Source organism: Barbus barbus (assembly GCF_936440315.1).
Source record: "Barbus barbus genome assembly, chromosome: 29".
NCBI classification, from domain to species: domain Eukaryota; kingdom Metazoa; phylum Chordata; class Actinopteri; order Cypriniformes; family Cyprinidae; genus Barbus; species Barbus barbus.
In genome coordinates this window covers 1,587,099-1,600,419 of record NC_136757.1, presented here as the reverse complement: position 1 = coordinate 1,600,419, position 13,321 = coordinate 1,587,099, and the positions used below count along the sequence as shown (strand labels likewise).

Genomic DNA, 13,321 nt, shown 5'->3' with positions numbered 1-13,321 from the left:
AATCAGTTGACCAATTCCCTTTAGTTTGCATGATTCTAAATGATTAATGGGAGTGTTCTCATATCAACAAGGTAAAAGTCCTGGTCCCCAAACTAAGAGAGGGGGAAGTGCTCATCTGATGTACTTATAACTAGGGCTGCACGATTAATCGACAGTGATTGTCATGTGCATCTGGTCACTAAAGCTGGTTCTGTGATCAGTAGTAAATCTCCACCTGTTTTCAGATGAAGCAGCATTTAATACACAGAGCCGTAGTTCACTGACAAGCTACACAAAAAAAAATCAAAAAGTGACAGACGATATAATCACGCGATTATGAAATCGAAGATATCGTTTGCGATAATGACAGCTGTTTGCGTAGCTTCTCAGTGAACTACGGCTCCATCTGAAAGCATGTGAAAATACCACAGTTAATAACATGTTTTTACTCCAAACTCACTTCATAACGTCAGTCGAGTGTTTGAAATAAATCCCTCTGTGAGATGACGTGGCTTCTTACACAGAATAAGGCACACAACATATTTCAAAGTATTCTAAGCAAAGGCATTGCATTATTATATACCTTATTATAATGAAAATAATAATAATGAGAACTCAGATAAACCATATATTGTCGTAGTCGTGTTTATTAGTCACGCTGGATCAATGAAAGCAGTTAAATCTTCTGTTTATTCAGCTAGCTCTATAGGGATCTCTTGGGGTGTATTTGGAGTTTCTCTGGCCTTCAGTTGGAGATTTACTACTGATCACAGAACCCTGCTTCACTGACAAGATGCGCATCACAGCTTTTGCCTAATCGTGATTGCGATTTCATTGCAGCCCTACTTTTAACCGTACCTAAAGTGGCATGTGATATGAAAATCATAACATAATCGTGACGTTAGTACCCATCACTACATTATCTCACCTCCCTGGGTCGGCAAAAGTAAAATCACTACAAACTCTGTGCATTCAGTGGCTTTAATGCACACCTTCCAGTCAACCAGAATCTAGTATTCAGACAGACCATGGTATCAATGTTTTTAAAATGGATTTATTTTAATATTCATTTGATATCACAAAAATGTTTTTTTTAACATCCTACTCCTAGCTACAACTGTAAATGAAGAGGAAAAAAAGAGGTCTGAAAATGCTTAATCTGCTGCTTGTTTTTAAATTGGACAAAAGAGCAAGAAAACCAAGCAAAACAAACCAACGCATTATATTTCAGATGAACACGAGGAATTCAAAGCACTTGAACTTTATGGAGGTCCTCTGTGCTTATAAAATAAAAACTGTTCCCCAGAGTCTGTGTCCCAGTGAAGTTCAGCGAACTGCTCTCTGATGCTCGTTCTCTAAATGAGTCTCAGTATCGTGTCACACATATGCAAAAGAAAGCCTGCTGGCCGCTGGAGCTCAGAACTTCAAGCTGAATCCTGGACCAACTTTGGAGACGCCCTGGTAAGCAGTGGTCAAATGGAAACCAGTCTCTTTAAGATCATCATCACCCTAAAGAGAACAACAGAAAGATGAGATTGAGAAACAATAACCAAGAGTTTTAGGAAGACAAAAGCCCTATTGAAATGGGACTAGTTATACTGAGTTTCCATTCTTATCACCTGACGTCTGCACTTTTCATGTGCTAATTCGGACACGACTAACATCTCCGTGGGGAGGGTCTGTTTTGGACATCTGGGTGTTTCAGAGATCACATGCTCTGTATGCGTGTATTGCGTAGTCATTCAGATTGATAGTATAACCACAGTTTTACTACAAATACCATGGTGAAGCTATATGGCTTCTATAGCAAAACCATAGTTAATGTGTGGTTACTTTACTATTTTATTTGTAGTAAAACCATGTTTAATTTTCATCAAGATAAATGTAAATAAAACGCCATGTAATTGAGTGCAGAAATGAAGGTGTGTAACGTTAATCTTTCCTGACGCTGATATTACAGTAGCCAGTCTTAACGGTTTGTGATTTGATTCTTGATTTAATTGTTATTTTTTGTTTTTTCTTTGCCGGGAGGCAAACGTATCAAAAATGCGCACGGTAAGAGCATCTACAGTTGTTCACGTTGGCCAAAACACAAGAAAACGTGTTGTGAAAAAAATATCGTCTGCAATCACAGACATTCACGTTCAGATGGGATTAGTTTTCTCAGAGGATCATTTGCTCTGGAGTTATTACAGAGGTTGTGTGAGAAAGACAAGAGATGTAACAGATTCAGATGGGATGAAATTAGCTAAGTACGTTTGTGAAACAAATTTCTCTAACGACCCCCTGTAAATCTAGTCCCGTCCGAATAGGGCTAAAGATGACGACATGAAAAGACAGAGCTGAATTGCTCCTCCTCTAGGGCAACAGAGACAGAACTGTGATTTATTTGAAAGTTTTAAGAAAGCTTCAGGTCAACATGAACTTCTGAATCATTCAGGGACATGTATTCAAGGCAGCAGAGTTAGTTTTGGTTTGTTGAAAGAGTGTCTGTACCAGCTGGCTGAAGTCCTGTCCTCCCTCTGGCGGGCGCGGGCTCGTTCCTCTCTTCACCCGCTGCTGTTCGCTCTTGGCTGGCCAGGTGGGGAACATGGAGGGCTCGATGGGGAGCGGCGACTCCCGGAAGTACTCGTGTTTAAGTGCTTCATCAGCGCTGATCCGCTTGGAAGGGCAGTACGTCAGAAATCTGGAACAGGCAGAAAACAGACGTGTGAGAAACACTGATGTGAAGCCCACTGCTGTCAGTCAATGAGTCACTGCAGGAACTGTAATCGAAGGTGTGAGGTTAAAGAGTCTAGGGATGTGCCACAGTGATCAAGTACTCGGCCATAACGCTACTATCGATCATAAAAATGATTATTGTGGATAAAAAATATTTTTTTATTGGCTATAGCAGCACTTTGGGTGGCAACCTGAGCTCTGATTGTTTAGCTGGGCACAGCATTCAGTCCAAAGCACAGACGTGAGAAGAAAGAAGCACGGCTTCAAAGTCACGTAGTGATTTCTGGTTATAGCTACATACATATCTGATTCATCTAATATGTGACCCAGGACCACAAAACCAGTCATAAGTGTTTTTTAGAAATTGAGATTTATACATCATCTGAAAGCTGAATAAATAATCTTTCCATTGATGTATGGTTTGTTATGATAGGATGATATTTGAAAATCTGGAATCTGAGGGTGCAAAAAAATTAAATATTGAGAAAATCTCCTTTAAAGTTGTTCAAATGAAGTTCTTAGCAATGCATATTACTGATCAAAAATTAAGTTGATATATTTACAGTAGGAAATTTTACAAAATATCTTCATGGAACATGATCTTAATATCCTAATGATTTTTGTCATAAAAGAGGAATGTATAATTTTGAGCCATACAATGTATTTTGGCTATTGCTAAGCGACTTAAGACTGGTTTTGTGGTCCAGGGTCAGATATAGGATGCATTGGGATATTAACATTTATTAACATGCTGAATGCGCTGCATATTAACAGTGTTTAGTTTCATGCTCAAATGCAATGCCCGAGTTATTTAAGATGGTCATATTGCTTTAGATGTTTCTTCTTTTTTTTTTTTAATATTGATGTTATAATAAAGCAGCAGTGCTTTTTTTCGTCATTTGTTCAACAGCAATCATATTTCAATTAAAACTGTTTTCGTAATTTGTATGGCTTTGAAAATGCGTAGGCGATTTCAGGAATCACTTGATAATGTAGATGAAAATAAAGCACAAATCTGCCATAGCATTATAATGAGAACTTTATAGAAGGTGAAATCTATAGTAAACTGTCTGCTTTCCTTGTCCATGTTTCAGCGCGCTGTTATGAAAGCACATCACGGCAGGAGCTCAATCTCTCTCTCGTGCTACAACAAAGATCACTGGCATGTGTATCCATTTAAAAAATAAATAAAATAAAAATCGGATAAAAGCAAGAGTGTGGGTTGATTTAAAATTTTATAAGATCACGAAAGACATTTTCTTTTCAAGTCAGTGGTGTTATAATGACGCAATTTGCTCTGTTTTAGATGAACTTCTATTTTTTTTCTTGTTTGTTATAATGATTGATGCTAATGTCAAGCTTTTTGGTCTTTATTGTATTAGAGTTGTTTTGTGTGTAAAATTGTGAAATAAATGTTTGGCTAAAATTCTAATTCTCTCTCGCTATAGCACACAACTTAAATTTCACTGGCATTTGCATCCTTTTGTGCAGATAACAGATGTAATGTTATGTATCGAAGGTTTTCTGATTAATATCATAGGATGTGTATTCCCTTTTAGATTGCTTCTTTTGTAATAACATTGCTACATAAACACATGATTGAAAACACAATCATAATCTAAAAGTGTTCTAAAGACATGTTTTCATGTCATTTTTAACATTCATTTTCATAACGGTCTTCAGATATTTTCATTATCTCCATTATGCATGTCTCCAACAACACTAGCTTCAGGTTCAGACAGCTTCATTTTGCTCCCAGATAAAAAGTTGTTAAAAAGAAATAAACGCACTGGCATTTGCACTCATATGAACACGCGGGCACACCTCTTAATAACTTTTTAGGCTAATTTTGTGGTGTTTATATAAGCCTTTTAATGTGTTGCATCATACAGCTGCAAAAACCAGTTGAACACTAATGAATTGCGTTTGTGCCAAACTCTTACAAAGCAAACAGACACCCTCCTTCGATCCATGAACGTGCATTTCACTTAATATACACAATCTCACAGTCTGAAGCGTGTCTTAGGAAATCAACTCATGATATTGTGAATAATTAAGCAAAGCGCAGTCTCATGAAAACTTGAGACACCGACGCATCATCGGAGTCCTATAGTCTTTTGCAACGTCACAAACTGTGACATCAACGCGATGTAGATTTTAAACCTGGAAGATAAAAATAGCATAAAAGAGCTCAATATTAACTGGATCTCTCCAACAATTAAAATGAAAAGGGTGCTCACACGGTCTTCTATGATGTGCAACACAAACACCTCTGCTGAAAAACTAGTTTGGTGTTTCATGACCCTTTAAACTGACTCAGTGTTCATAATGGTAATAGTTGTTTTTGCCAATTAATGTCTTGTGAAGTGAAAAGCTGCATGTTTGTAAGTAACAAAACCAGCATTAAGACATTTTTAATCCCAAACTGTTGCTTCCGGCTAAAATAATCCATAATAATGGTTCCTGCAGTGAAAAAGTGCATCTGCTGTTGTCTCTCTCATCAAAATCCAGCTACATATTTGTTCAGAGCTGTTTTGTCTTGTAAACGCTGCTTGATCTGTGCAGATTTCTCTCCTGATTCAGACCAGAACACTTTTTTCACTGCAGGAAGCATTATTATGGATTATGGACTTGTATTTAAATTAAAAACATCTTAATGCTGGATGTGTTTGAGCTTTAGTCTTCTCCAGATGTTAACTGATGGACTGGAGTGGTGTGGATTATTGTGATGTTTTTATTAGCTGTTTGGACTCATTCTGACGGCACCCATTCACTGCAGAGCATCCATTGCTGAGACATTTCTCCAAATCTGAGTCTTTCCTCTTTCGACTCCTATATTTGTGCCATTTCCTCGGCTGCTCTCTCATATGAATGTGGTATTTGCAGCCAGGCTGTGATGGGGCTTTCAGATGGGACGTGACCATTTGCATTAGCATCCCTTCCATCAGGGCCTCTTAAACTATGGAAACAAGAACCCATTCAGAGATTTCAACTTGAGAAAGAAACTGAAAGCCAGAAACGTCTGAAAATGAACAAACATCTTGTAGCGACGTTCAGATGGATGGCTGTTTATTTCCAGATGAATGATTCACGTTCAATCACACTGCTGCTGATGTTCCACAGGCCCAATGACGAGGTTTGTGAATATCCACAAATGCTTAGGTTTCCAGAACAAAAGTTAAATGCGTCTTTTCAACCAACTGCAGCTAAGAAAATTTAACTATTTTATATATTTTGTTCATAATACCATTATATAAAAGTCATGTGATCTTGGTGCCTAACCCTCCTAAAAGACGCATTTACTGGTACTTCACAACACCTTCAAACGCTTTCAATCACATTTATAACGCATCACTGTTCTGAGCCTTTCGTTTTTAACTGCAGTGTTTCATAATGTGAAGCAGCTGTTCCTGCACTGATGCAGCACTTCAGCAAAACAACGGCAACAAAAACAGGCCCTTTCAGTCTGTGAATAATAATGAGTTTCAGGCCAGTTAACAGGACGGCCACGTGTTGCTCAACGCTTTCATACCTCGCAAAGGTTTGATTTTCTGTGACGTATTCTACAATTCAGCTGATTTATCACCAGTGTAATGTTAGCTCTCTGGATGACCGTTTTGAAAGCGTCGCTGATGTTGACTAACCACGCGTATTCAAGCAAAAGTGCATTACATTATTAAGGTCTGATTACCAGCTTCTTGCAAATTGAACTGGTGAAGGAAACTTTACATGTACTTAGAAATATTTATAGTAAATATAAAATTGCTGTGTGAAGTACTGTGTGAGCTCTTACTTGTTCATGAGGTCAAAGCCCTGGTCGGACAGCAGCGCTCCGAAGCGCTTGCGCAGGTTGTTGTAAGGATATTCTGTGAAAGTCATCTTCTTCACCGCAGGCAGCTCGCTGTATCCCGGCCAGATCTTCTCACTGGGAGAGCCCAAGTCCTACACACACACACACACACACACACAGGAAGAGAGACTGTGAACGTGAAAAATCAAAAACCAAGGCCATGTCATGTACTTCAGTACATTCAATGTTTAAAGTGACCATATTATACTTCTAATAGGTTCATTATTCCATTTTTGGTCTGAAAGAACACATGATTTAACGTTGAAAACGCATGATTTGTCTCAGTGTACATTGCTGCAGTGCCTCTCTTCACCCTGCTTTTCTGAAAAACTCTGCTCTGATTGGTCAGCGGGCCCAGTCTGTTGTTACTGATCAAACACTTACAGCATGTGCTGGAAATTTAACGCCTCTTCCTATAATTATGTTTCAGCAAAGCTTCATAAGCAGTACTGTAAACCTACAGTAAACTATGGCATTGCAATTGGAAGTCCATCTTGAGGCCAATTCACACCGCACAGACAAACTCCAACAAACAAGCTGGCCTCTTATGAAAAATAACTTGTGTTCACACTGCTCCAGCAGACACCGACCAACTCTATAAGCATGCTCAGTCGGGTGAAAAACTCCAACCAACCCCAACAGGGGTAACACACTGATCCAACCAACTCTAACAGACTAGTTTGCTGGCGTTTGTCTGTGCGGTGTGAATTAGCCTTAATGTGTTTTGGCCCTTTTTAGAGAAGAAAACACTTGACCAACTGTTCTTTACATGAATCCCCACCCAAGCTACAATGATTTTATTAAATAAGTTTACATAATACTAGGGTTGCCACTAACGACTTTTTTTATTTCGATTAATCTATTGACTAATTTATCGATTAATCTAAACGATTGATTTCCCACACAAAAAAAACAACTAAATTTTACTTTAAAATGTTGTATTAAACCAAATGAAATCCAAATTTCTATGAAATCCTTTTTTAAAGCAAAAGTGAAGTGTAACAGAGTGCAAGAAGAAGCAGGTGTCCATCTCATAATCACTGAAATCAGTTCAGTATTATAGTGAGAGAATGACATCATATCCACCTGTTCTAGTCTAATAATAATAACAACATTATCATCAAAAAACACCTTTTAAAAGGAGTATTTACCAGAATTTATGTAGGTGAAAAAAGTAAATGTGCAGTATTTCTGAAAATAAATAAAATAAATATATATATTTATTTATTCATTTATTTTTTATATTTATAGAACCAATTAATTGGAGATGCTTTTTATTATTAAAATTTAATGGAACCATTCAAATGGAATCCAGAAAATAATGGAAAACAGAATTGGCTACAGATAAAACTGAAAAACTCAATTAATTAGACCGGCTTTTTGATTAATAAATTTAATTCAATGTAATAAATAAAATAATAAATATATATATTTATTTTTTTACATTTTTTTATATTTATAGAACCAATTAATTGGAGTTGATTTTTATTATTAAAATTTAATGGAACAATTCAAATGGAATCCAGAAAATATGGAAAACAGTATTTTGTACAGATAAAACTGAAAAACTCCGGCTTTTTGATTAATAAAATTTAATTCAACCATTAAAACAGAGTATAGAAAAATGGAAAAAAAAATAATTTGGAAATAAAACGGATTTCATAGGGCCCAATAATTATAATTTTTTTTGTGGTAATAAAAATAGAAGAACAATAGCTTTTAAAATGGCTTAAAGTACATATATAATAGCAATGATGCAATAATAATTAGTTCAAATAAAGTATCAAAAGCAAGAAATCATATGGTTTTATTGAACAAAACTGTTAAAATACATAATATATTATAAACAATAGAGCTAATGTAGATTACGCATCACAACAAAGACCTGCAGGAGCGCCGACGGCCGGATGATTATTTTTACACATTACTGTTTAATATTGACCAAGCACTATTTAATTCAAACGTACTCTTAATCTTTAATATTTGGCCATTTCTTTAGGACAGAAATGCTATAGCTGCTGTAATTAAATGAACATGTGGACATCTATCCGTGTAACTCAGAGTGAGGGTCTCAGCTTTTATTTTGAAACAGTGATGTATTCTCCTGTGTTTGTGTAGATTTATATATGATTTACCTCACAAATCTGATCAAATGGCGCGCGCTGCGTTCTCAGATGAAGGTTATAATAAACCCAAACTCAGAACAGCATGCAGAGATGAGTTTGAGTCGCTCCACATGTAAATAATAACAGTTTCTGTGGAGCCGCTGTGAACGGAGCCGCTGTGAGACGCACGAGCTTAACCTACACGCATGGACATAATTAAACTGCATCGCATAATTATTAAATCATAGCGTTTGTGAATTCACAATTCTGCTTAATTATGATTTTTAAATGGGTTTAATATATCATGCAGCCTTGGAAAATAGTCTAATAATGTGTTTTATGGATTCTCGTCCGTGAAATGCGCCACTTCCGGTATTTTGCCGGTTAGTCGATGCCAGCAAAATGAAGTCGACGATTTTTAAAAATCGTGTCGTCGACTAAAATCGACAGCCCTACATAATACCCAGTGGATGATCCTTTGACGCACACCAGCTGTGATTCTCTCACTTATACAGTCATCACTGACCAGCATGGACAAGTTAAAGCTGTCATTCAAGCGTGGAGCACAAAATTAGGTGTTATTTGAACCTACAGGTTATTAGATCTAGAATTTACCTCAACATTTAGTAGATCTAAAGCGACTTACAAATGAGGACAATGGAAGCAATCAAAAAATCTATAATAGAATAACAGAATTCTGTAGTGAAATAAATTAATGTAGTGAGATTAATTTATTTGAAAGAATCTGAGCAAGAGACTCATGTGAATTACCCGTCTCTATAAATGAATCACAATAATAGCCGTCATAGAGTCGCTAATAAACACGCTGATGTCCGTCCATACAGATGATAATCATGCAGACACGGCCACATTCCCCACACAACACACACACACATATATAAAAAAAATGTAGAAGAAAAAAAAACAGTTTTTTTATGGATAAAGCAGATCGCTAAGTTATGCCCCGCTCAGATGACAGCGTGCGTGTCACAGCGTGCGTCATGGCTGGCTGGAGGGAGCGCCAAATTCAAATAATCTATATTCTGCTTTTCTGAGACTTTTTTTCCGTAGACGGTCTCATTCTGTTTGTAAAACCGTATGCTGCAACACCGGGTTGTTTTTTTACCACCAAGACGCTGTTTTTGAGCGTAATTTATTCCATAACGGACGCGAACAATAACTCTCTGAAGAAATGAAACGTAAACAAAGGAATATTCATCCTTATTACAGCGTTATTGTTTCGCTGGACTAAAAGTGCTCGCTGGGATGTTGTTCTGTGGACCCTTACCTCTCTAACTAAACTGGGATTTCAGCAGTGGACGCGTTTGTGGCTCGTTATTACAATGATAAAGGTACGTACTGCTTTTTTACTCTGCGTGTTTGGATGTGTACTGCTTACACAAATGTAGCAAATACATTCCTTATAAGCTTTCCATCGAAAAACAGCGATCTGTCGTCGATGCTTGAGGCTTAGCTACAATATCTGATCATGCGAGTAAAAAAATAAAAATATTTTTTTGTGCTAGTGTAAAAGCACCCTATTAGGTTGGATATCATTTAGCATAATTTCATAATCGTTTTCTCTTTTTTAACACCATGTCAGCTTCTATGGCTATGTTCCTGGTGAGAGCCAGGTTTAGTTATTCATATTAAAACTAAGAGTTTTTTTTTTTCTAAAAAAATTCTCATGAACACACACCCAGAGCAGTGGGCAGCCATTTATGCTGCGGCGCCCGGGGAGCAGTTGGGGGTTCGGTGCCCGCCACGTTTTGATTACGAGTCCGACTCTCTAACCATTAGGCCACGACTTGCCACAGTCCCATAGGTTCATGCTAGTGCTGGCTCTTATAATCAGGTCAAAACTGGGTCGCCACCACAATCCTCACTGACAGACATCGATTATCCATCTTCATTCAGCTAAACTCACTTTAATGTGACTTTAAAATGAATTCACTCTTAGGTTCAAGCATTCAATAACTGTATATACTGCACCATCTGGGCACCCATTAAACATAGTAGGTCTGGGCTGCACTAATCCGATATATGGCATACTACGTAAGACGGACAGCATTTTGTGTTTGCAGCTATAATGGAATAGATACATGGGCTGATATTTCTGCTCCAAAAACTATGGAAAGATCTGTAAATGAGTAATGGCCTTATGAAGTGATTCCTCCTGATGAGCTGATAATATTGCTTATCAGAATCAATAATAAAAATAAAAAAAAGTTAATTTGACAAGACATTCAGGATGTGATGAAGCATACCTTAAAAACTTTGTTGATTTGATCAATCTCCGATTTGCCAGGGAATAACGGTTTCTGTGTGAGGAGCTCTCCAAATATACAGCCGACCGACCACATGTCCACAGCTGTGGAGTATTCCTGAGGAAGAAACAGGAGCTGACATGACTGCAAAACACTAGTTTATCGACAGCCCAGTGTGCAACAACTTCAGAGCGTGAGCAAGATCAACCGTCCACCATTATCACCAGTTTGACATTGACATTTAGCAGATGCTTGTTGTAGCGCATCACACGTTTGAGCTTCTGTGTTCAGTGTATTTGATGCACACTTTTGTAATGATCTCATTCATTTATCCTTTTCTTTCATCTGCCATCAGAGACGTCGTTGTCAATGCGTTGCTATAGGCGGCTTCGGATTTGACTGATAGACTGGCATTCTGACACCACAAGCTTCATGCTTTCTAACCTTATGTTGTAATTATTCTGCTTATTGTACATAAAAAAAACAAGAATTTTATATCAGCAGTCCCATATTCATAATTGTGACGACAGTCTGTTAGCAATGTCCACCACTGTAACATGTTTACATCTACCAATGTCTTTATATAGTGTGTGCATAGAAAGAGTGTTTTATAATTACATATTACTAATATATATATATATATATATATATATATATATATATATATATATATATATATATATATATATATATATATATATATATATATATATATATATATATATATATACATATATATATATACATACATGCATACATACATACACTAATGTACTTGGAATGTGCACCAAACATCATTCCTATAGGGATATACAAGTATCAGATCGGGACTCTGTATCAGTAGATACTTAATATTCAATTACTGGGATCAGGGGCACAAAAATCCTGATCAGGACAGTTTTTGTTAAAAATCGGAACAAAAAAATAGTGGGAACCCAATATTTGCTACCTGTAGTAAGGGTGTGCGATGATAAAAATGTTAACTATATTTTCTGAAATTTTGGCAATATTTTGCTGAGTGCGTTATTGTGCAGGTAATTTAAAAGGACTGCCGTGGACAGCTGACTCCCAAAGCTCTGGCTATTCTTCATATTCAGTGTGGCGATTTGTTTGCAGGAGTATCAGAAATTCACTTTTCCAACTAGTTTAAATAGATTTTTACCTTTTATGGGCATTTTAACATTTATAAGGCCAATTGTTTTGTCAATGAGTCATTCATTCAACTGATTCAAACGGCTGATCAATTCAGTAACGAATCACTATCATGTGCTGCTCAGAGATGCAAAACAGTTCTGCTGTGGCTGTGTTTGAAACTTTTCATTGGTGAAATGCAGCAAAAACAGGAATTTGTCGCTTCACATTACCTTTTTTTTTTAAACTGTTGTATAAAATCAATATCACATTTGCAATTGTGCTGATATTTGGAGAAAAATTGCACTCTGTGTGATAACTATATTAGATGATATAAATATAAAAGACATAAGTCATACGAGTGCATTTTTGCCCCATATCTTGAATTTGAGTATTTTAATAGACTGAATCACACAGTGAATGCATGAACTCTGAATGCAGTAGTCTAACCTATATCATGTGTATGTGCGCACACTCTGGGTGTGTTTTTGCAATATATTTGATAAATGTTAGATCGCACATTGTTAATTATTATCATATATTATCATAGATGATATATCGCACACCCCTAAACTGTACACAAATGAACACTTCTTCAGAATGATTATTTTTGAGTGCCTGAACATTGGCTCCACAAACATCATACCAGTGTTGTCCACTGACCTTTGCCCCCAGCAGCAGATCAGGTGAGCGGTACCACAGTGTGACCACCACAGGTGTGTAGGGCTTGAGAGGAGAGCCGTACTCTCGAGCCAAACCAAAGTCTCCAATCTGCAAAACAGTCACTTCTTAGTTAATATTCCAAATCACACAAAGAACACTACTAGTACAGCAATAGAGACAGAGCGCACTTAGGCCACGCCCACACGGGGGGGGGGCATAATCCAATGCTCTCCATTGACTATTGCGGGAAGCTGCCTCATTGTCATTTCTGACTTATAACAACAACAGAACTGTGTGACGAGAACTGTGTACAGTAAACAAGCTAAAAAACCCAGAACTATGTTTTTATAAGCTGTCAACCCAAAAAACAAGTGTTTTAGGACATAAATAGTTGTAAATGTCAGGGTATTTCACTTTAGGCCATTCAGTTAGATAATTTCTCTAACAAAAGGAAGGTAAGGACAAGGAGTACTGACATGGACTAATCAAATTTAGTTTCTCAATATATCTCCTCTTAGGTTCACATTGGGTGGTCAAATAATCCTTTGACATGATTAAAAATAATGAATGTTTCCTGTCGCCGATGACGTTTTTCTCCAGTGGGT

The 13,321-nt window shown here is 37.0% G+C and overlaps 1 protein-coding gene across 3 annotated transcripts in view; it reads right to left on the bottom strand.

Annotated features, from left to right (window-relative positions):
- Positions 1-612: 612 nt before the first annotated feature.
- Positions 613-13,321, bottom strand: part of cdk11b (cyclin dependent kinase 11B) — a 37,502-nt gene continuing 24,793 nt past the window's right edge. For all 3 annotated transcript variants that reach the window (XM_079383679.1, XM_079383680.1, XM_079383681.1), the window contains 5 exons: positions 12,717-12,824; positions 10,923-11,039; positions 6,494-6,642; positions 2,476-2,665; positions 613-1,488 (listed from right to left, as the gene is read on the bottom strand). In XM_079383679.1, coding sequence (XP_079239805.1) covers positions 1,396-1,488; positions 2,476-2,665; positions 6,494-6,642; positions 10,923-11,039; positions 12,717-12,824 — 657 coding nt within the window. In that variant the 3' untranslated portion in view covers positions 613-1,395. The remainder of the gene's footprint in view (positions 1,489-2,475; positions 2,666-6,493; positions 6,643-10,922; positions 11,040-12,716; positions 12,825-13,321) is intronic.